At 44.2% G+C, this 24,850-nt stretch overlaps 2 protein-coding genes and 1 pseudogene across 3 annotated transcripts in view; 1 reads left to right on the top strand and 2 right to left on the bottom strand.

Moving 5' to 3' along the window:
* The first annotated feature begins 441 nt into the window (after positions 1 to 441).
* Positions 442 to 24,850, top strand: part of GLRA1 (glycine receptor alpha 1) — an 80,777-nt gene continuing 56,368 nt past the window's right edge. For both annotated transcript variants that reach the window (XM_078066766.1, XM_036096118.2), the window contains exon 1: positions 442 to 497. In XM_078066766.1, coding sequence (XP_077922892.1) covers positions 442 to 497 — 56 coding nt within the window. The remainder of the gene's footprint in view (positions 498 to 24,850) is intronic.
* Positions 18,892 to 19,842, bottom strand: LOC118538252 (transcription initiation factor TFIID subunit 9-like; annotated as a pseudogene).
* G3BP1 (G3BP stress granule assembly factor 1) overlaps positions 18,892 to 24,850 on the bottom strand; it is a 111,729-nt gene continuing 105,770 nt past the window's right edge. Inside the window, exon 15 of the transcript XR_013445565.1 lies at positions 18,892 to 20,101. The gene's annotated coding sequence lies outside the window, so the exon portion shown is untranslated. The remainder of the gene's footprint in view (positions 20,102 to 24,850) is intronic.

The following is a 24,850-nucleotide window of genomic DNA, read 5'->3' as shown; positions in this document are numbered from 1 at the left end:
ATGCTCGCCCAACCTAACGGTCCGAGGCCAGCGCTCTGATCGCCACAGAAGATTTTTTTTTTCCTTGCATGGAGCTGGCCGTTTAAACAGAAAAACAGGGGTAAAAAAGAAAATATACCCACCCCCAAACGTGCCTCCCCAGCGCCGCAGGGAGCCAACAGACAAGCTGGAGTTTAACAAACAGCAATACTCTTCGCGCTCCTGAAAAGCAGGGCTGGACGCTCTCCGTGGTGCTGAAACGCTTCGCGGCTGCCTCTGTCCGTGGTACCTACAGACCCCTCGTTCCAATTTCCCCTGGGGCTCTTCCTCCGCGCCCCGGTTCTCCACCTCCCCTTAGCATCTGGATTATTTTTTCAATAGCGCTCGCTGGTTTTGTAAGTGCCGATTTGAAACATTTTTGCCCCCATAACTCGTGGACTACAAAGCACAAGGACCTGAAAAATGTACAGCTTCAATACTCTTCGACTCTACCTTTGGGAGACCATTGTATTCTTCAGGTATGCAATTTTCTACTGACCACATCGCTGTAATGGAAATGGGGGAAAGGAGCACTGAGGCTGACTCTGTCCGTGATCCCCCCCATTTGGAGGGAGGGGGCTGTTGTATACCGCTGCAATCGGGTCTTTCCATCCCCCGCTCCCCCACCCCACCCCGCCCGCAGGGTGTCTGGCTTGTGCGTGGAGGTCTGAGACTGTCGCTGCTCTGGCAGCTGTTTGCCTGTTTTTTGTGATTTGTTTGTCCTTCCACCTGCTATACCCCTGCCCTATCACTGGCCCCCAGCCCCTCTGCATATTGGCTCTCACTGGGCTGAGGACTTTAAGGGGAAGCTTTAGGAGTTACTCAGTTTAATTAGGACTGCATTCTCTCTAACCGCAGTGCCGAAAACCTCAGCTCTCCGGTCTGGGAGCCAAGTGACAACTAGCGGTGACGGGGAAGGTTGCACTCGAACTTGCTGGACACAGAACATTTTATTTTTCTCTCCTTTTTTGTTGTTGTTTTCTTTTTCTGCGGGGGGGTGGGGGGTGGGAGGGATTGCTGAGGCTTAGTGCTTGGAAACAATAGTGTTATGACCTCAGGTTGTAAAGCCCTGAACTTGGGTGCAGAGTGAATCTACTTAGGAACAGATCCTGGGAAACATCCCCTTTTGAAACTTTGACTTCCTCCTCTCACCCACTCACCTTTTCAAACTCTACTTTGTTAGCTGCAGATCCTGAACTGATGGACAATTCTTGTTTGTTTTGTTTAATTTATGTCTGTCCCTCAGTCTGTAGCTGAGTTCCCTCACCCGTTATCTCCCAGGTTAAAATTTTCTGCCTACAGGCTTAGCATTCTATGTTAGTACAAGTGAAAAGTGAAAAATCACCTCTTCGGGAAGCATTGGAATAGATAGTCCTTTGTAAGTGGGTGAATCAGCCATTGTCAGAGATGGTTATGATAAATTCCATTTATATGAATTGAAAAAAATTTTTCTTCTTCCATGACCCGCAGGGATCATTAATCTTTCTCATTTTAGATACCTGCCTCTCATGTTTTACCACGGCATGGTATTAACAGTCATTTGAAAAACCCACTCTAGGTTATTTTTAAAAATAAGTAACCACCAAATATTCTCTCCATCATAAACCAGCAACTAATTCTTGGTTTTCCTTTTAACATTGTAGAGAATTCTGCATATGAATTGTTGGTTTGACTAACCTGTCGATTGGTTTATTAAATGAATGACACCTCCCCCAGACCCCTGACTGTAAGGATCTATATGTCAACCACTCTTCATGTCTTTCTCTTGAGATGAAGAAAAGACCCCCTCCTTCCCTGCGATACCCAATGCTAAAGCTTCTAATGTCCAGCTCAAATAATTCTTTGATAGGCCATAGTCCTGCCCACAGCTCAGAATGCAAATAGTCAGGGAGTCAGATAGAATGAAAAAAGTGCAACAATCCAGGGCCTTGTGAATTGTAGTGAAATGTAGCTACTTTATGGGGGAAAGGGCAGGAAGTATCCTCTTAACAATATCAAATCCTTTCTCCCCTACATACATACAGAACTGTAAAATGCTTGGAGGTGGGGTACTTGGTAACATTTGTATGCAAATTGATTCTCTGTTTGGCTTACCGAGACAGAACTGAACCAGAAAGATTAAAGAGCAAATTAATAGGACGAAGCACATCACCTCCCATACACACACCCGATTCCTTTTTTCTTGATGAACACTATGCTTGATTTTCTTCTCCCCGACCTTGTCTTTCACAAAAGGGAGACACAGTCTAAAAGGTTTGCATTGTTATCATTTTGATAACACTATGAATCCACCGTGTTAATTCTTTAATAAACTGGTGGTGGCCCGTCAGAAAGGCTCACTCTACATCTCCTTCCCCTATGTGTGTCAAGGCATATCTGAGCTACAATGTATATGGGATTCTGTGTTTATAGGGAAGAAGAGTCATGACTTTGGAGAGCTGGGAAGGGATTGGTACTATTGCACTTTCAAAATACAGGAATGGCTACATCATCTGAGGAGTAAATGTTGTTTCAGAAATGTTCTGAAACATAAAATAATAAAACTAGGAACTGAACTAGGGAAATACCCTCAGGAATTTTTCAGACAGATGGAGAAAAAAAGGTCAAAAGGAGGGAAAGAATTGTCTTTGTGTAATTGGCACTTTCATTTCTAACTCTTCTCATTTTTGAAATTTTAGGTGAAAATGCAGAAGCATTAAAATCTGGGGACTCGATAGAATTGTATGTGGGGGTAAATGGAGATGGGCAGCTCCCTAGCAGGTTCCTTGTGAATAACCCTTTCTCCCCCAAGGGACAGGCACCCATGTTGGAATAAGCCAGTCCAAGCATCTCAGGCACCCAGGTACTCCTTAGATTAAATGATGCCAGCTGATCACCTTGTTGGGGAAATCTGGGGGCCAGAAAAGGAAAGGCCATCAATAAGAGAAGTACCGCTGCATCAGTACATAACCAGCAAACTGGCAATAATGACGGTAACACAAAACAACAATCAAAGTGAGCCAGAAATCTCAGATGGTGCCAACAGAGAGAACAAATCGAGGCCTTAGACAGAGCTGAGGGGAGAGACACATAGGGCACTGGGAGGCACACAGCATTGCAGTGCTCATCAACTGTGACCCCATAAGTAAAATGAGGTGATTTGGCTGAAGTTCCTGCTCTAGTATTTTAAAAGCCTATGGTTCTAAAATTCCATGAGTGACATTCTAGGTTTCAATAACCTAAATTTTGTCTCTTTATTTTCAGTTGGAGATGGGGCTTTATATCCAGACTGGTCAAAAATAATAGGCAAAGATATGGTTTTTTTATGGTAGAAGCACATTCCTTTCAAACCTCCTTTTCAAGCCAAAGGGAACTTGCTTTGATTCCCAGAGCCTTTACAGTGCCTTATGGCTAGAAGGGCCCCAGGAAGACCCCAAAATTTTTTTATCTTCTGAGTAATTCAAATAGACTTATAGCATAAAACATGTTTCTCAGTCTTGGCACTATTGACATTTTGAACCGGATAATCTTTATTAGGAGGGCTGTCCTGTGCATTATAAGATGTTTAGCAGTGCCGTGGCCCCAGTGGCACCCCCCCCCAAGTCATGACAATCAAAAAGGTCTCCAGACCTTGCCAAAAATCCTGCGGTGGGGGTTGGGGTGCAAAAATTATCTGCAGTTGAGAACCACCAGTACAGAATGACCAAATATTTAATCTGCTGTTCTGATGTACTAATTTTTTTAATGAAGAAAAAAGTCTAGTTTCCTTGAGAAAATGCTCCTTAAGAAACACACAAAGCACCCCAATGAAGCAAAAAGGGACCTAGCCCATGCATGCAAAGGGAATAAAGGTAGAGGAGATAAACCAAGCCTAATCCATGGCTGGCCTTCCCAGAAGATGATCAGCTTCTCTTTATGTGCCACTTCTACCTGCCATCCCAGTAGATGCTTCCTTGCACAGGGTTTTGTGCTAAATATGGCACTCATTTACAAAGAAAGGTCACTAAAACCTTGAAGGAAAGATGTTTCTATGCACACTTGGGTCAAAAGAAACATGGCAAATAGATTGTTTCATATCATCCTGGAAAACCAGGTGAATGAATTTTCCTTTGAGGTGGCCCCTCTAGCTTCTGAGTCTCCAAGCTGGCCAAGAGGGGCAGATGCCCACCTCAATCTTTTCCTCCTGGTAGCACAGCTGTATTTTCCCTCAAATCTTACCCGCTGCATTTTGGGCACGCAGAAAGTATCTAAGAGCTTCTGAAATGGACCAAGGATTCTTTTCCTAAGGAAAGAAGTTTCTTGGGCGAGTTTGCACCAGGGCCAATCAAAATGTCAGTCTACCCTCTTCGGGGAGCTTAGGAACCTTGAGTAAGAGAAAAGAAAGCATCACGTCTTTTATTCCCGAAGGACAGCTTAGACGAGGACCCTAGGCTGGTAAATAGAGTTATGAATCGGCACATAACTTCTGCATATTCACAAAACTGGTGATGACCTCTCAGGGGATATTTAGGAAATTTATTCTTGAGACCAACTTGTTATGAAAGAGGTTGCAAACATGTGGCACAGTGGAGGGAGCAGTTGGGCTGTGATTTGAAAAACCCCCGTTCTAAAGTCAGCTCTGCCCCTGTCCTGCAGCATGGCTTTGACAAGTCTCTGCGTCATGGGGACTCAATTTGCTCACCAATCAACTCAAATGACTGATTCCAACACCTCTAAGTTCCCTCCCACCTGGGATAAGGTCTTTATAAAAGACAGGCCCATACCCACAAAGGCTCAAAATGAATTTGCTTCAGTGCCGACGCTGCCTTCCTTTCTTCACCAGGCATGTATTTATCATGTATGGAAGTGTCCAGTCCACAACCGGGCACTCTGCGGAGGGGACAGAGGTAACAAATGCCAGAGTCCCTGTCCTTGCAGAAAGGGGAGACACTGCTCCCTTTAAAGCTACATGAAAATGTTTTTCCTTCATCAGGGGGCCCACAGAGCTCCTCTTCAGACAGCCCATGCACATGTCTTGCGACAGCATCACATTTATGTGGGCGTCATTAACTTTATTTCCTTCATCAGCTGGCAGAAGCCAGAATGATGTTTCAGATGGATGGCACTGTCTCCCGCCTGGCCATCTTGACGCTATTCTGCAGGTTTTCTGCTGCTTTAGGCAAAGCGGCCTTGGCCCAAAGGGCAGGAGACCTGGGATCCAGAATTTAGCTAGTGCCATGACCTTGAGAGGGTTCCGTGACCTTTTTGGCCCTCAGTTTCCCCAGCTGTAAAATGAAGGGAATCAACAAATCACTCTCTCTAAAATCATTTTCAACTGTGCCAGTTAAGGATTATCTTCTTCCAATCTCCTCCATGATAGAATAGTTTTGGTTACAAATATTGCTGCGTATTTCAATTGTTATAAGAAATAGCAATGTTGCATTATATTTGGGCTCAAAAGTCTGAAAGAATTGAGGACCTCATTAAGCAACTTCACTGTGGAGGGTTATCCACCCTAGATAGTGATACCTAGATTATTGACAAGTCACATAAATATGTCCGTTTCCCCAGGAAGCGCTTTGGATGATGAGAAAACATGGTGCTTGATTACTATCCCCACAGAGCTGAGGAGTGGCATGAGAAAGAGACCAAAAGTTTCTATACTTTCACCAGGGATTCCGTTTGGGTTTTTTCCTCCGCCCATAAAAGCTATGTTTGTAAAAATCTGTTTGCCAAATCCTATTCATCATTAACTTGTTTTCCCCATCTTTATCAATCAAAGGCATACATAACTGCCAGAAATACTGAACATTATGGGATAAGCGATATCGCCACACGAGTTGACCTAAAACAAAAGTAAAGACACGTGATGCTTTTTAGTGAGTCCATAGAGCTTTGTCAGAAGTAAATATGCAATTTGTTAGAGTCTCTGAAATGTTTAAAATGGATTCTGAATCCTCATTACTATTTCATGAACCCCCTAGATATCCAGGGACCCCATTTGGGAAACATTAAATTTGATTTATTCTATACAGCTCCAAGAGAAGAATTGGAGCAAATTGATGGATAATTATTTTAATGTACACACACAAATTCTAGTTCAATGTAATTTGGAAGTTTCTGGCAGATCTGTCAAGTGGTGCAATGGGCTGCCTCGGTGGTAGTAAGGGTCCCTGTCACTGGAGGTATGAAATCAGAGAAATCCACCTCCCAGGAAGGATGTAGAAGAAATACAAGCTGCTTTTGTGGAATGAGATTTATAATTTACTGCATTAAAGTAAATGAATGCAGGTCAGAGACAAATCTTCACAATACTTCTATTCCCTCCTTTCCTGACCCCCAAATTACCATTCCAATCTTTGTAAGCTCTCTGGGCCATGCCATAAACACACTTTCACTCATCCCTTTTCATTCTTTAAAATGGATTGGTGATGAATAAATTGGGCAATGAACACGAGCATGCGCACGCACACACACGATGCAACAAAGGATTATTAAAAGGAAATCACCTGGTTATGTAAGAGGCTGGTTTTAAGAAATGAGAAGGACCTCAGAATAAGAAAATGTCAGAGCCAGAAAGACCACTAGAAAGTGCACTGGTCTCCAGACAAGTCCATGGGCACGGACAGCGTTCACAGGACCGGTGGCCGGTATGGCTGAAGGCCTCTCAGCCCTGAACGCCAGCTGTCCCTCCTGAACCAGCCCCGTTAAGCCTAACACACAACTGAAAACACCACAGGGCCAGCCAGCAAATTCATGCAGAAAGCACACTGGAAGGGAACAATGCCCGGAGATGCTGAGAAGAGGGGCTTATCCGCAGTGCCTCTGCTTTGTAATGCGAGCCCTGATGAGGGGTGCCGAGGCCCCAAAGCTTTTGAAACGCCTTATAAAGGATCCCTTTGTGGCTTTCTGAAGTTGATATTGTCCGAGTCTCCTGAGGCTAATTCAGTGCAATTAGATTACCACTCTCTGCCTTTGGATCCGGCTGTTTCTTGGTGTCCGTTGCTAAATGAGTTTACCGTCTTAACAGGGAGCTGCTGACAGTCATTAATCCCAGCCATGAAATGGGCAGCGTTTGCTCTTGCCTCGCATACGGGGCAACCCAGAGGCACCTAGAGTATAAGCCTCTGCTCCCTTCCCGGCAAGGTCCTCCTCGATTTCCCACCCATTCACCTCCAGAGAGTCACACGTTCCTTCAGAGTATTTTAAGTGCCAACAGAATCGTGGAGACTTAAGGCAGGTCTATAATTCAGCAGCTCTCAAATCTAGCTGTAAGGGGCTGGTCAAACATATAGTTTCCCCCCTCCATACTAGACTACTGAATCACAATCTCTCAGGAGGGGGACCCAGAAACTTGTAATGTTAGCAAGTGTCTCTAAATCAGTGCTTTTCAAACTTCAGTGTGTGTGTGAATCACTTGAGAATCTCACTGAGATGCTGATTCAGACTCAGGAGGTCAGGGGTGGGGCCAGAGAGGCTGCATTTCTAACAGCCCCCAGGTGATGCTGATGCTTCCATGCACCCAAGGTTTGAGGAGTAGGGCTCTAAATGATTCTGGCTGGGGACCCCTGACATAGATCAACCCTTTGATTTTGCAGATGAGGAGAGGACAAATGACTTCCCTAAGGTTATAGAGTGAATGGTGGAGCTCCCCAAGTCCTGCACAATTCTATTCAGCCCCTAAACTGATTCCCCTGCATGTCATCTCTAAGGGCTCTGCCTCTGCACTTTCCTCCTTTGGCTCATAAACACAGACACACACCTCAGAGAGCTATCCCCATTCCCAAACTGGTGGTCTGGGCCCTGGAGTCCTACTGTACCTGGGTACTCCGACCATGCGATGCTGGATAAGGAGAAGGGGCACCTGAGGAATGGGCTGTGAATCCCAGCCCTGGGGGGCCCGAGGACACAGCATTGAGAGTCTGTCGGGACTGATGGAGGAGGTAGATCAAGGTGATCAGAAGGAGGAAATCTGTGGTTTCTCGCTCCAAGGATGATCTCACTGATCAGTCTCCCTGTGCACATCACACTATCAGCCCCACATAACTAGTGTACCGTTTAGGACTCCCAGATGTTCAGTCTTGCCCCCTGCTACCATCTGTCTGACCTTGGGACCACGTCCTTCCTTCTTCTCTACCCCCTTCGACCTATTATCCTCTGCAAAGCATATTATTATCTTAGACATCAAATAAAGTAACCGCTATGGTCTTCGGCCTTGGAGAGCTGCAGGTTGATGGCCGTGTGCTCAGTTCTGCAACACTGCCCAGCTCGGGAGGAATGCGGCACAGCCGCAGCAACCCTGGCAGCCAGGCGGACTTGCAGCACTCTCCTACACGAGCACTCAGCAGCTTATCGAGTGTTTCACACTCACGATCCCATAGGAGCTTCCCAGTCACCTTAAAAAATAGATACAAGACAGTGGTTACTATCCCCATTTTAGAGTGAGAAAACTGAGGTTTGGGGAAGTGACTTGCCTAAGAATGTATATATAGACACACACACACACACACACACATATATATACATTCCGAAAGCTGCAGGTCTGGTGAGCTGGTGCAGTCCGCAGGCTAAGAGCCCCCCTCCCCCAGTGGGCCGCAGTGGGAGGATGGAAAGAAGCCTACAAGAGAAGAGCTGGGAATTCTCCATCAGGCCTTCAGTTTGACAGCCATATTCTTCTGATTCTTAGCCAGATAGGTATTTCTTTCTCTGTTCTTGATCATTTGTAATTGTACAATATATGCATATATTCCTTTTTAAGAAAATCTAATACTAGACTTCAGCCTAAAAATCCCCTTTGATAGGATCTCCAGGTCCATCCCAGCTTTTGTTCCTTTAAGGGGTATTGTACTTGATAATTTTTATTCATCTACGTATGTGTGTGTGTGTGTGTGTGTAAGAATGCATACACACAATGCGTAACTATTGAAGGACACATATACTATCATCTTGAGGAATCATATTGCCTGTATCATTCTGCAGTTTGTTTTGTGCACGTCTTACCATGTCTTGGGAAGCTTCACCTGTTGAGGCACGCAGTTCCACCTCATTCTTTCAACTACTGCAGAGCATTTGATGTTATGTATATCCCCTTGTTTTCCAGCCATCCCACAACTGATGGGCATTTATACTTTGTTCTCAATTTTCCACTGCCATCAGTGCTGCAATAATCACAGTGTACCTACGTCTTTGTGAACACATGTGACGTCTTCCCAGGCAGATAACAAGAACAAGAAATGGAACTGCTGGGGCACAGAGTATGTGCGTCTTTTATGCTAATAGATGCTGCGGGCTAACGTTCCTTTCTTCCCTTCTTCCTCCCTCATGATGCTCCCTCTCAACCTGGGCCGCAACAATGCACTAATAATAGTTGTTACTATTTATTGCGCGTTTATTGAATGCCAGGTCCTGTGTTAACAACATCATGTGCCTCATCTCATAACCCCACAAAAATCTTCAGACATAAGTACTATTATATTCCCATTTACAGCTGATAAAACTTAGGCATAAAGAGGTGATATAATTTGCCCAAGGTAAGATAACTAGTAAGATGCAAAGTCGGGATTCAAAACCAGGCTGACTCCAGAAAACATTCTTTTAACCATTGCACTGATATTGTTACTCCAAGAATGCACCAGGGAGAGGAGAGAGGGGACTGAAGTGGATGATGAAGACAGAGGCAGAAAGGAGATTAATTTCCCTCTCTAGATAATCAAGGGCTAATCTCTTTCAGATGGTTCTAGATCATCATAAAGTTAACGTACATCTATAAATAGATGTGAGTTTTCAATCTCCTCCCTTCACAGAGGAGGGGAATGGTACTGACTTCTGCCCCCATCACAGATGGACGTGGTCAGGGCTCTAAGGGCAGACAGGTCACTACAGTACCTTTCTTCTTCATCCCACCTGCCTAATGAACAAAAGCCCTCGATTGAAAGAGCTATCGAGGGTTCTGGAAGACAATTTCTGCCTGGGCTGGGAGGCCAGGAAGAAAAGCAGCACAATCTGTGGCCCATTTTTTTTTTTTAAGTTTTTTTAGAGAGAGAGAGTGTGTATGTGAGCAGGGGCAGGGAGGGGCAGAGGGAGGGAGAGAATCTTAAGCAGGTTCCACGCTCAGCACGGAGCCTGGCAAGGGGCTCAATCTCACGACCCTGAGATCATGAGTCGGATGCTTAACCGACTGAACCATCCAGGTGCCCTTAAAAATTTTTAATTGCCAGGCATTACTCCTCAGACCAAAGCCTCACATCCTAACCCACAAACACACAAGACTGAGAATACTCAGTTTCCCTTATTCTCCAGGGAGGGAGGTTGGAGAGGCAGCCCAAGCTCCAGCATTGGAGGTCTTGCCACAGACTCCAGATTGGCTGTTCCCAAAGCGCGGCCAAAGGGCTTCTCAGAACATCTCTAATCCAAGAAACCATGCCCAGGCCTGACGAGGGTGGCAGGAGCAGAATGGGGACAGGAAGCAAGGACTGGGCCAGCACTCCTCTGTAATCATGAGCGGCACTTCAGACCTGGCCTGTGGGAAGCCCGAACAATGCTGTCTCAGACACCTGTTTTCAATAGCTCTCTGAGTGACACCAGAGACTTCTCCAAGTGTATCCATAGCAGGCCTGCTGCTAATAGAAGAAAAAATACAATAAAAACAAAGTCTCCTAATATCAACTCTTGAAATAAACTTGCTGGTTTGTTTACATTATAAGCATTACAGGTTTGCTATAAAATATTTAAACCACATAGGAAAATAGGATTCAAACTAAAATCCATAGAAATCTTACCACCTGGGGTAAATCACTTAACAGTTTGATATTCAGCCTTCCAGACGATTTTAATAACAATGACAAAAACATGAGTGCTTACTATGTGCCTGATATCTTTCTACAAGCTGTGTATTAAGCTACGTAAGCTTCAGAACAATCCTATAAAGCATTTTTCACCCCACTGTAGAGATGAGGTTACAGATGAGGAAACAAGGAGGCTAAGTCATTTTCCTCGGGTTACCCACCTTGGAAACGGCAGTGCCGGATTGAAATCCAAGCAGTCTGGCTTCAGAGAGCCTTGAACTGCCGTGCTACACTAGGGAGCTGTTTCTGTTTTTCAGAAATGGGCTTATAGTAAACACCATGTTCTGCAACTTCCTTTTTTCACTCAGCAATACGTTGTCAGTGTGCATGCAGTTATCTCACTCCTGTTTGCATTCACGCTGCCCTTTGCTAAGCATGCCAGGTTTTAGCAGGACAAAACTCCACTTGTCACAAACTCCACTTGCCACCATAAAGCCCCCACCTCCGTGTCCAGCCCTTTCCTTCACACAAACAAAATTCCAGCCCAAACTGAACTTCTCACTGGTCTCTGTAGCATGCCCCTTATTTTCATCCCTGTACTGTTCTCACACTGGTCCCTATCTCTCCGTAAATCCAGAAAAAACCCTCCCCTCGTTTCTGCCCTGAAAGGCACACCAACCAGCTCCGGATTCAAGCTCATCTGACTTTGAATCCTGCCTCGGTCACTTCCTTGCTGTATGATCTTGGTAGTTCACTCATCTTAAAAACTGAAGATAAGAGCTTCGCCAATAGATCAATGAAGTTACCTTTCATGCACTTTTTCTGCACAGAGCATAAGCCCTTAATGAATGCCAATTTCTTCTTCACCTCTCTGAGATCCTATCCATGCCTCAAGGTCCAGCTCTGGCCTCACTACCTCTGCGAGGCAGCCCCTGGACCGCCACCATCCCCCAACTGGCCATAGACTCTCCTTCCTGAGTCCCCTTGGAGATGTAGGCATGCCCCTCAGCACTCAGGTCACTCACAGTGGCCTTACGTGCATTTGGGTGCCCTTCTAGCTTCCCTACTGGACTGTAAGCCCTTCCAAGGCCAGGAACTTAATGTATTTTGAGGGACATGGGGAAGGGCAACAAGAAGATAGAGACACCCAACAAGAAGACAGAAGCACCCCTGGTGCTTCCCAGAGTTTTCAACTTGTTCTACTTCTTCCTCATACATAGCATCGACCCTGTGGCTCATGTATATTAGGTATTCAGTGCCTTTGAGTTGAATTACTTGGTCCCCGCATGCCTGCTCCCCCATCATCTTCTTACTGGCACTGCAGAAGCCCAGGACCAGAAGGCTTCCAACCAGCCAACCCCAAAGCACTGCTGTGTCTCACTGTGACCCCTTTTTTGCTCCAAGACATGAGTCACAGTGAGAGTGAGCTGGACATGGCGGCTCAGCCCTGGCTCGGTAGCCAGTGAGGTGAGTTGCTCAGCTTTATCCTTGCTATCTGGCTGAGCATGTGCAAACTCTGGGCCTTTCAAAACATCTGAGCCATCACCGATGAAGCTGCTTCCCACCATGACCCAGGTCTGCAGAGAGGCCCCTTTCATAGGACAAGGCAAACTTCCTACAATGGTTTTTAATGGTGCAGAAAGCATGAACTTCATTAGAGATCATTTTCTTGGTGTGATCTAAAACATTTAGCAGAAAAGAAAAACTCTTGACAGGAGCCAAGAAAAGACTGCATCATATCCAGAGAGAAGGAGCTTGGAGGACTTTGTTGAATATGCCTTGGAATATAAAAAGCTACGCTTCCTAGAAAAAAGGGTGACAAGTTTCAATAAAAGGTGTAACCCCCATGCTGCCTCAAAATTGAACATCCTGGAGATGAGAACAGGATTTTCCTCCCCCTGCAATTCCTGCTCTGCCTTTGTAACTGAGTCTCAGTTCTTCCATGCCTATAAGTAGACTGGACTGTGTAAAGACTATGGGTCTGTCCAGCTGTCATTGCATAATTCTTAAATTAAGTTGGCTCATAGAAGACCCAGCAGTTAAAAACTCTTGTGAATCAGTCAGATATATTCTGGAATCCTGGTTATATCACTTGATTGATACCTGTATGTCCTGGACAAACATTGTTTTTAAGATTCCTAAGCCTCAGTTTTCCTCATCTGTAAAATGGCAATGATTAGTATCTACTCCCCCACCCCAAAAAATCATCCTAAGTATTAAATGGGAGAAGGTGTATAAAGCGTTAGCCACACATGTGGCACAAAGAAATCGTGCAAAGCAGGAAAACCATGATGACTATTACTAAAAGGGGATAGGTGCAGAGCATTATGGAGCATCAGGAAGAGTCTGTTTCACTCTGCCTGGAGGTGGGGAGACAGCACAAAGTTCAAGAAGCCAGGACACAAACTGGGCCACAAAGAATGACTAATTCACCAGGTGGCAATAGTGCCAAGAGAGAATGTTGCAGGCAGAGAGAGAAGGCTTGCAGAACAGGCAAGCTGGAGGACGGGGAGCTCAAGGACACTGGAGGGGCCAGCTATCCACTGGCACCCAGGCTCAGCCCAGTCCTGCTCTGCCCTCTTCCTTCCCAATGGGCCTTTTATCAACCGGAAGCCTACCTGAGAGTGGACAATTTGCTCATTATCCCCAAAGTACTTACTGAATTCCTACCATAAGCCAGTAATTGTTCTAAGTTCTGGAGACAGACACAGTGATGAACAGAACAGATGTAGTCCCTGCTCTCATGCAGCTTAACTTCTAGAGAGGTCTACAAACAAACAACTTGGGAAACTATAGATTTTCAGGTCATGGGCACTGCTACAAACCCAGTAAATCAGATGATGGGACAGAGACTAATCCACTGGAGTCCACCCCAGGCTGCTTACGCTTGCACATGCACACATCATCTCCCTTAAGACTTATATCATAGGGGGGCACCTGGGTGGCTCAGTCTGTTAAGCATCCAACTCTTGATTTTGGCTCAGGTCATGATCTCAGAGTCATGAGATTGTGCCCCGCGTCGGGCTCCGCACTCAGTGGGTAGTGTGCTTGAGATTCTCTCCCTCCCTCTCCTTCTGCCCCTTGCCCCACTCATGCTCTCTCCCTCTAAAATAAATAAATAAAGTCTTACCAAAAAAAGACGTATCACAGGGAGATGGGCAGGTGGGGAAAGTCCCTTTCTTTTTACTGATGAGGAAATTGAAACCCTGAGAGGAGCAATGATTCATCTAAAATTTCATGGCCAATAAGTGCCACAGGCAGGTGACCTCATTCCATGCAGAAAAGTAAAAAATATCCAGGATAAAAGATTAAAATGGAGGGGGAATGCAGAGAGCAAGTAGCAAAACAGTATGTACAGTAAGATCCCATTTCTATTTTTTAATGTTTTATTGTTTTTATATGGGGAAAAAGAAGTCTAGAGAAATGGACCCAAAACTGTTTATAGTTGTTTTATCTCTTGAGAATGAGACTATGGGGGACTTTTATTTCCTACATTAAATATTTTGGTAATGCTTGAATGTTTCACAATATATATTACTTTTGAAAGCTGAAAAAAAAGATTTTTTCAAAAGAGGGTATCACAATCAAACTTGGAGCCCACCTAAATAAAAGACACATGCACCAGGTAGGGAAAAAAGACATTTGGAGTGGTCTGAACCAGCATCCCGTTGATTGGTTTCTCCAAGTAAAAATGAGCCTAGAGGCTAAGACTATGTGGTGTATTTGGACGAATTTTCTGAGCAAATGGAAGTTGCTTCCCCCACTTAAGTGATTGTGCTAGAAGTGAGATGTCACTGGAAAATGGAAGGCCAGAGTTATGTTATAGACTTGGGTTTTTAGAACAAGTGAGGGATGGAAGGTATTTTCATCAGGGTAAATGAAGCCCTACCCAATTCTTTTTGTAATTTCATAAAATCCTCCTGGTCATTAAAAAAAAAAACAAAACTTAGAGATGGAGAGAATTATCTGACCCAATCCTTTCAATTCCCAGGGAGGAACAGAGGCCAGAGGGAAAGGGATTTGTCTATAAAGTCAACAGTGATTTAATGCCCAGCCCAGACAAGGACTAAGGACTCTTAAGTCTCTTATCACTATGACAGTTTTCCCTTAAACCTAAAGATTGTTCCACTGGTAGTGTGCAAGACAAATTTCAATGGTACAGAATAATTTTCTTTCATTTTACTTATCATGAATTTTATTTTATTGGGTACTGGAATTTACCACTTTCATTGTAATACTAGTAGTCTCTGTTATGCTAAAAAATCAAATTAAGGGTAAATTAAGTAACAGTATATGAATCAGGCAAAATTTGTCATATGATATATAGGCAATTTGGATTTGAAGAATGCTGTACTCTACCATTCCATCTTAGACACTGCCAATCAACTGAATGGAAAATACCAGAAGGACTTGTGAAACTCAGTTCTGAGCAAAGCCTAACCGTACCTCTAAGTCTCAAATGGCTTCTCAGTGTGAGTCATGGACATGGGCTGCTCTAAGAATTCAAATAGTTGGAGGAAAGATGGCACATTTGGGTAAAAAGTGGGCACATTCAGCAAACAGAGCACAGCAGGGATGAGGTCACCAACAAGTATCTATTGAAACTATATTCGTAGTTTTCTGTTCCCTTCTCATGTTAAAACATCTGTGACTCCCAATCCTTTGCCTATGAACAGAAATTCCTCTAAATAATATTTATAATATTATCAGATAACATGTATTTAGAATCTACTATATGCCAGGTACTTTTCTGAAAGCTCCATATGCATTAATTATGTAATCTTTAAAGCAACTCTATGAAGTAGGTACTATTATCATCCCCATTTTGTGGCTGATGCCAGGTTGTGCCAAAGCAGTGATTTTACCATCTGGGACACCTTGAGGCCAATCCAGTTCAAAGTCTTCATAGGCAGAAAACATTGTACAAACCTCACATCCAGAGATGTGTTGGGGAAGAGTGGAGGGAGTAGAGTCTCTGAGGAAGAAAACTGAGAGACTCACCCCAAATCACAGCCCTTCCCAGTGAGGAAAGGAGGTGGGGAGAACATGACAACATGCTTCCCTCTGTTCTGCCACCCAAATTCCTGATTTTGTTTCCATCTGTCACCATGGATTCATGAAGAGACAAAAGAGGATAAGAAATAATATGGGGCAAGACATAAAGAGGGAGGACAAGATGAGGGGGTGGAGAAAAGGGGAGATAAGCAGAGTAATCAAAAGGGAAGAGTCTCCTCTGGGTTCAGCCAAGACCATTCTGTGTGAGTCTCCCTCCCTCTCTGGACCACAGTATTCTCATCTGTAAAATGGATGGGTGGACTGGACTAGCTGACTTTTAAGATCTCTCTCAGATCCATCATTCTAGGATTCAGAAACAAACGAAGGAAAAGGAAGAAGGTAGAAGACCAGAAGGGGAGAGAAGTGTAGGCAGGAAGACGCAAATGCTAAGGAGGAATGATGAAAGGGCGGGGAAACAAGAGGAGAAAGAAAAGAGGTATTTCCCAAATCAGTTGGAGTCGGCCTTCTTGTTGAAAGAGAAGAAAGGATTCTCCTATCAAGAATTACAGCAATAAAAGCTTTATCCTCAGGCAGTCAGCTCCAAGCCTCCCCCTGGTGGGGGCCATGGCTGGGGGTGGTGGGGGCCAGTGCTGTCTGAAGAACAGGGGCCAGAAGCAGCCCTGGGAGGCGGGTGGGGGCAGCCTGGTTCTCCCTGTCTAGGAAGGAGGGCAGCCCCTCCTCCTCTGGGCCTGATAATGGACAACGATGATTAGCATATTCCCAGGTCTGAGGGATGTCCTGGGGAAACTAGAGGATGTGCCCAAGGGGGCTACAGCTGTAACATTATCACATTGTGCCTGCAAGGATGCAATCCTGGGAGCCACCCAACAGAGAAAATCCCAGGCCAGCAAGAGATCTTCCAAGGTCATCTTCTCCAACCTCCTGCCTGTAAGCATCCCTTCGCTAATAGTCCTGTGCCAAGGGAGTTAGTACAGAGTGACACTCAGTCCTATTCTACAGTTTTCAGAGTTGTCTGAGCCGTCCCAGGCCTTGAGGCCCTTGAAGACAAAGACAGTACCTCTGACCAATGGACTACCCCCTTAATGCATAGGGCACAGTGCTGGGCACACAGTGGGCTCTCCAATAATTGATCAGTAGGTGAAATGGTTCTCTTCTCTCTCCCCCAGTAATATCTATTCTGTTGCTTAACATTTCAGTCTAAACGTTCTTCCTTTTGTTTATTCCACTGCCCCTGTTTCAAAGTCCAACCTGTCATTTGCCTGAGAGGACAGAACCTGGTAGATACGGGCCTCTGTGGAAGTGAGGGAGAATACCCACTCTGCAGGTGACAGCGCCAAATCCGGACTTGACCCCCGGGAAGACGTGAATAGACAGCAGCACGATATAAATGAGAACCACAGGTGCAAAGGAAAAGACCATAGATAATTGTTCGCTTCACAGACCATGAGCAACTTCTGTATGCCAGGTTCTTGGCTAAGCAATTGATCTGAATTTTTTATTCTTCCCAACAATCCCTAAAATTAGAATTAAGTATTCCTAGCTTACAGAAGAAGAAACTGAGGCTCAGAAATGTTAAGCAACTCTCAAGGCCCTTAAGTAAGGGGTAAAGTCACAGTTCTGGTCCACTCTTCCGCTGACTCATCCTTACAGCACATTGCTCAGGGTTCAGCCTAATCTGTGAACACTTCTGGCAACAAGAAACATGCCACCTCCTGATGCTGCCCCTTCCATTATTGGGCAGCCATCCTGGTCAACATGGTCTTTCCTCCCATGTATCAGGCAGCCGCCTCCCTCTCTGAAAGTCCCCTCCACCTTCCCTGGCCGCCTGGCACAAGTCAGTGGGCCGTAAAAGGTACCTCAGCTACGGAATCAGAAAAATCTGGTTCTATTCTTACCTACCACCTACCAGCCATGGCACATTCAACCAAGGCACTTCTGCCATCTTCTGCCATCTGTACCTCGGTCTCTTCATCTCTGCGAGAGGAACAAAACTATATTCCTCGTCTAGTGTTTGGGAGAGGATAAAATAAATAATACTTGCACAGGGCTGAACTCAGTGCCTGGCAAACAGTAAATATTCAAGAACATTATTTTACGGAGTCCCTCTTCCCCACCGACACCCGACAGAGATTTGTAAAAAATGATCTCTCTGCCTAAATCTTCTCTGAGCCAAACACCCACAGAGTCTTTAATTATTCCTTACAGGTCAATTTCAAGTTTGTTTACCAGCCCAGTTGTTCCTTTCTGGACCTGCTCCAACCTGTTAATGTCCCTCTTAAAATGCAGGGCCTACAGTGGAATATAATAAATTAGCCCAGATTTGAAGCGCAGCCCACATCCCTTCTTTCCTGCCATACCTGCCTCTCTTAGTCTTTATATTTCTCTGGAGTTCTTCAGAATTATTAGGTGTAAGCCAGACTGGCATAAAACTTTAGTGAAGAATGTTTGAATCTCAAAAAACTTTAATTTTTATTTGTAATAATAGTGAACACACCGAGTGGTTTCTCTGTGTCTGGTACCACATCAGCATCTGACACGCATTTTCTGCTTCAACCCCGACAATCCCAGGAGCACATTATTGCCCTCCTTTTTCTGATAAGGAAATAGATTTGAAGAGGCTAAGTGACTTGCCCAAGATCACTCAGCTGTCTGACAGATGTGAGCCCACTATGCCATCCTCCCTCTCAAAGCAAGCACGTATGGGCTGCTTATTATATCTAAGTACTTTCAGGGATAAAAAATTGGATATGATACAGGCAGAAGACATAGGCAGGGGCAATTTAATATAAAAAAAAGAAATGTCTGGCACCTGCAACATTGGACTTCTGAATACACTGTCACAAAGATCTCTCCTTCTCCCCTCCAGCACATGCCAATTGACTACGGCTTCCTGGGCAATCTGAGTTAAGGGAGAAAAAGGAAAAAGATAAAAGTGGTCATCTCTCTTCTTTTAACTTTCACTGTCCCACCATTTCCTTCAACCCTTGCCCCGAGCAGACTCCGCCTTATAAAGAATTTTCTTTTTTTTTTTTTTCAAATTGATGAACATTTTTATTTTTACACTTAAAGGATGATGAATAACCATTACTAATCCTATTAAAGAAAACCCAACATCTCAAGCGGAAAAGATAACCATATTTACTCATTAAATGCCATTTAAGTTTTCTACAACACAACTTGAAAATACCCAGCATGCATGTTTAATCTCAGTACAATGGTTTCAAGACCAAGTATACATGTTACAAGCATCAAGGCTAGATTACAAACTATCATAGTCATCATCGTCATCATCATCGTCATCATCATCATCTTCTCGTTTTCTTTTCAATGCATTTGATGATTCATTGGCAGTATTTTGTGATGACACCATATTAGTGGTAATAAGAATGTTTTTAGACCCAATTAATGATGGATTAATCAGAACATTCTGAACTGCGGATGTTGCAGGAATTGATGCTTTTACAGTTGGGGACTGTGAAGTGGGCATCTGTACTGTAAACCTTTGCCCTGTGAGGGACATTGGAGTCCCTACTTTAGTTGACACAGACATGGTTTGTGGGGTTGGTGTGCCAAGCGTGGGAGTACTTGGTCTGCTAGTAACTGAACCAACACTTAACCGTGGAACTGTTATTCTTCCCGCAGAAGTAGATGCCTTTTTTTGTAAATACTTAAGTCTATAGTTTGGAGCAGTCAGGCAGTATCTATCAGGTGGCAACCTGGGGCCTGAATATGGCTTGATTAATGGCAAAGGAGTTTGATTTCTTTGCCTTGCAATATCTAATAAAAAATCTCTTGGGGGAGGAGAGGTAAAAGACTGATCAGCACGACACTGGATGGCCAATCGCACATCATCTGCATCAACAGTGGCTTTCTTAGCATGGCTTGAATAAATTTTTGCATCATCTAGAATTGTGGTCACATATCAGAAGGCAAACTCCAACATCTGATTTATAACTCTTGGCTCATATTCTGTAATCCCCATATCCTTCAGGATTTGTGCCATCATCTGTGCATCTTTCGGCATGCTCTTGGGAGAAGCCATCTTGCCAGACTCCATGATATCCATTGATCAGACTTCTCGAGCTAAATCACCCACATTAATGTATTTCAGTCCTGATCTTGATGCAAGTTCTTTGCCTAGCGTGGTTTTTCCAACCCCTGGTGTACCGGTGAGCAGGATGTTCGGAAGCAACATGGTCCTCTATAAAGAATTTTCAATGAGGAGCCTGCTGGTCCTGGGGTTGGGGGAGATGGAAGCTCCTTCACACTGGTGTAGTTTTTCTGCCTTAGAACTAGTCATACTCTTTGACTCAGCAATTTTGCTTCTAGGACATGAACAGAGGTTTGTGACCAAGGGAGGTTTTCACAGCATCATTTATAATAGCTAAAAATTGAAAATCATACCAATGCCCATCGGCAGAGGGATAGCTAAGTGAAAGCTAATACAGCCACACACTGGCATAGGCAGTCATTTATAATTGTGTTTCTAAAGGTTTAATAACGAGAGAAAAATGCTCATTTAGAATCTTCAGTAAAAAAAAAAAAAAAAAGGCAGGAAACAAAACCAATTATAATCTACAGAGGAAAAAAGAAAACCCAGAAGAAATTTACTAATATGCTAACAGTAGGTATCTAGATAATGGGATTTCCAGGTGGGTTTTAGTTTTTTCTTTGAACCTCGTTGTATTTTTCCAGTGTGCATTTATTGTTTTAACCATCAGAGGAAAATGTTATTTTTTAAAAGGGCTGAAAGAATCTGGTCTGAGGGCAGCCAGCCAGCTTGTGAAGAACAATTTTTGCCACTGGACAGTTTCCATCTGTGCAGCACCAATTACTACTCTGTTACCATCAGATCATCTTAATCCTATTGATTGAAATGCCAAAGTAATGCTATTAATTTACTTCTTAACAGATAAATTACTAGGAGCATAGGAGAAGGATCCCCCAGAGTACTCCTTTAGGTGTAACAGTGCGTGGTCCTCGAACATTCAAGCACAAAGCCCAAAGAAGCTTCTAGAAGTCCATCTATTTATCCCTCATCAAAGAGCCTAGATCAACCAATTCTCTCTGAATCAATAAAAATTGTATTGGATATTTATGATGTGCCAGGTACCAAAACAAGTATTCAAAAGAATTACTTTACTCTTTACAACAACCCTATGAGAAGCAACCACTATTAACCCCATTTTACAGATACAGAAACAAAGAGAGGATAAGTGGTGTGTCCAAGGCCACACAGCTAATAAATGGCAGAGCCTGAGTTTGATGGCAGAGTCCATGGAGCACACCCCTGTTCCAGTCCGGAAGGGAGTTCTTATTTGGGTAGCACCTTATGCTTTCTTCAACATGGTTTCAAATAGTCATTTATAAGTTAGGACAGAAGGTATCTACACTCTAAGGATGAGGAAACCGATGCTTAAATATGATGAAGGGCTGGCTCAAGGTCACACAAGAAAGGAACAGGCAGAAGTTAAACCGGGAATTTCTGACTCCGCATCTGTAGCCTGCCCCATTTCCTGGCTGCTTCTCTTTGCCTCTGACACCTGCAACAAGAAGCAGGAGGCAATGGAATTTGGCCTCCTGGGTGGTCCCCCTATTAGTTACAAAGAGGTGACCCTGCTGGAGGATCCCACAGGGTAGAAAGGAAAGAAACCCCAGAAGGAAAAGAAAGACGCAGCAGTGACCCTGCATCCCTTCTGCCATTAGCCCTCCTTCATCCTCAAACCAGGAAGGGGCACCTTGTCGTTCCCTCATCGTCCATCTATCTTCCTTTCGTCTCATTGGGTCCCACGGGTTTCACTGACACATCTCCTGAATTCTCCTCAGTCAGTGCTTCCTAGAGAAGCTTATACTAAACCACAGAGGAACAGAAACTTAACACAATGCATATTCCAGTTGAGTGAACTGTTTGAGCACATGTGAACAGCTGCTCCAAAACTTACATCAAAATTCCACCTCAGTTAGAGTCGTGTACCAATTCTGCCATCAGAGCACCTTGATTAGGTCATTTAAGCTCTCCAAGCCTTCGTGTCCTCATCTGAAAAATGGAGGAGAAACTGGTACCAACTTCATAGAGTTGCTGGATGGATTAGAAAGCATGTATGGAAAAGTTCTTGGCTCTGTACGTGGCACCTAGAAAGAGTTGAAGCATTGATGGCGATCGCTATCACTGTTAGCTAACCTCTGAGTCCGTTTCCTTCTCTCTAAGATGGAGATGATCATCCCTACTGATTTTGTAAAACCGTAATACAGCAGGTGTTCAATAAATGTCTTTTTTTTTTAATGCACAAGATGACCAGGTCCCATAATTCCATGACTCCTCTTCCTTCGTCTTCCCCAAGACTTTGGAACCTGCTGAGTGAGACAAAGAAGTTCCACCCCGCTGAGCAGAGCTGCATCTCTCAGTCTTAGAGGATTCAGGGGAATGAACAAGGGCTATTTAGAGAAGTATTAGAGCCCTGGAGCTTCTGGAAAACTGTATTTACATACAAATACCCACTTCAACTAAACCCTCTCAACTCACAGTTAAGTGTTCTCTTTCTGAAGACCAGTCACTCAGTTGATTAAAGGCAGCTTCACTTTTGAATCCAAGTTGCTCTTTCTACAATTTAAGGTCATTCTTCCTCTGAGCCCAGGAAGGATTGCTTATTTTCTCAACATCCTCCTTTGAAATCAGTCTCCTGGCTGCTTGAGGGCCACACACATCCAAGCTCCATTCATGAAAACCTCTGTTTTCTCTGAGATAAATAGCCCCTTTTTGTTAATGCATTTCCTATGGCTTCATTGCAACATGGCTTACTTTCCACTACAGGCTTGAGCTGGTATCGACTGGGGAGGGAAAAATGATATGTCTTTTTCTAATAGGCCCAGATATTCAAGCACTTACGTGTCTTCACGTAGGCCTTCCTCTTTTAGTTTGGGAGTTCACACAAAGTAAGGGCTAAGGCATATTCACTACTGATACAATTAAGAGAGAAGTTTATCAGGTCAGGTCTACCTGGAAAAGTTATTTGACCTCTGTGAACCTCAGTTTCCTCATCCGTAAAATGGAAATAATGACCCCCAACCCATAGGATTATATTAAGGACTAAATATCGAAAATAAAGCTCTTAGTGTAATGCCTGGTACTTTATAACTACTCAACATGGGCCAGCTGTTATTATTATATTATTCATATTTTGCTCAATCACCTGGTACAATCTCTGGCTTATAGTAGGCACTACGTAAATAGTTTGGGATAAATAAGTAAACAAATGAAGTAATAAATTAATGGTAACTCAAAGGAGATGATGATGACCTCAAAGTGCCTAGAGAATGAAAAAGGCTGACTGCCCTGTGAAGGGAAAGAGCTTGTTTCCACAGCATCTGTAAAAGCATGGGGCCTTTGGCCATTCAAACGACACCTGCAGTTGGTAAAGGCAGGTGTATTTTAAAGATGAGTGAACTGAGATGGAAAAAATTAAATGAAAGTCAAGCTAATGCCAGAGAAATTCTGAGAAACAATTTAATGAACAGCCAAGAAGGGATCGCCCATCCCCTTCCCGTCTTTTGTGAATGGCCAAATTGTCAGGATGCCCCAGACCACAACTGGAGATCCTGGTCATGTTATGGCTCTGCCATCCGAGACCCTGAGCCGGTCTCTCAACCTTCCAGTGGAACCTCCAAGTCATCACCTGTACACGGGGATGCTGTCATGGGCATGGGACAAGGAGCAAATGCAGCGACCGATTTGGAAGTGCCACATACATGGAAAGCATTATTTGTATGAGAGTGATCATCATACTGTTCTCAACCCACACTCTCTGATTCTCAGAGTTCCAGGAATTCCCACCGGTAGTTCCAAGAGTCATGCAAACATTTTATCATGAACCACAGTGGCTCCTCAGAGGAACTTTGCAATCATTATCACTTGGAAGAGTCAACAGAGTGTAGCAGTTAATAGCGTGGGCTTTAGAGGCCAGCTGATGGTGGCGGTGCCCTTATAAGCTATACAACCTTGACTACACTTCTGAAAATGCAAGCGTCAGCTTCCTCATCTGTAAAATGGAGGTAATGATGTCATCTTCATAGGATTGTTGAGAAGATCAAATCCAGTGACACATGTAAAGTACCCAGCACACGGTAAGTGCTAAGTGATTGGGAGCTATCCCTACCTTGAGCTAATACCATGTCTTTATCTGTTTTTATCCTATTATTATTTCTCCTCAATATTTACACTCCCAGGTCTTGGCAACCTCAAATGACCAATCCCTGCTGATCAGTGCAATTTTTCTTCCCGAAACTTTTTGTCCAGAAGCCCTGAGCTCCATTCTCTGCAAAGACATACTTTTCCAGTGAGATTTATCTGATTAAAAAGAAAACTGCATTGAAGGTAATGAGAGCCATTTGCTCTCCTGTCCAGCTCATGGGATGCATGCTGATTACGCAGGGCCTGCTAAGAGCTTTGACTGTGGCAGAGCAAACCCCATAGGCCTGTTCTTTAGCACTCAAGTCTCTGAAGGATCCCCCAGGATTCCTCACACTGTAACTCATTGCAGAATGACACGATGGTCAGAGGCACGGGAAAATTTCCCCAAATGAGACATTTGGGGGCCGTCAGTGAGATGGTTGTTGTTGAATCGTAATTAGGGACCTAAGTGGGGAGAAATGTGAGGTGTATGCACAGACATGGGTTTGACCTAGGCCACTGGCCTGAATCAACCCATGGGAGGGTTGTGGATGCTCCCAAAAGAAAAGGATGGCTTCTCCTATCTTCCTGTCTTGGATTTTCCCAGAGGACGCCAAGTTTTTTCCCCTGGGACTGACTAAAGGTATCAGGGCCAGGACTGGGCACTTTTTTACTCAGTCAGATCACATCACTGAGGCCCAGTACCTGCACAGCTACATTCTGCTTCCCCCGGAATGCCAAGTGCTTATCACCCATTTAACAGCTATCTGTTAAGCCCTGACCATGGGCCAGGCTCTATGCATCATGGAAAGAGCCTGGAAGGAAGCGTGCAAACACCATTCTAGCAGGGTCTTGCCTACATAACCCCTCGGTTGCCCCAGTCCCGAGGAAAAGGAAGGCTACAGAG

The sequence above is a fragment of the Halichoerus grypus genome, chromosome 2 (assembly GCF_964656455.1).
Source record: "Halichoerus grypus chromosome 2, mHalGry1.hap1.1, whole genome shotgun sequence".
NCBI classification, from domain to species: Eukaryota; Metazoa; Chordata; class Mammalia; order Carnivora; family Phocidae; genus Halichoerus; species Halichoerus grypus.
The sequence above is the reverse complement of the archived record's forward strand: the minus strand, read 5'-3'. Positions and strand labels throughout refer to the sequence as shown.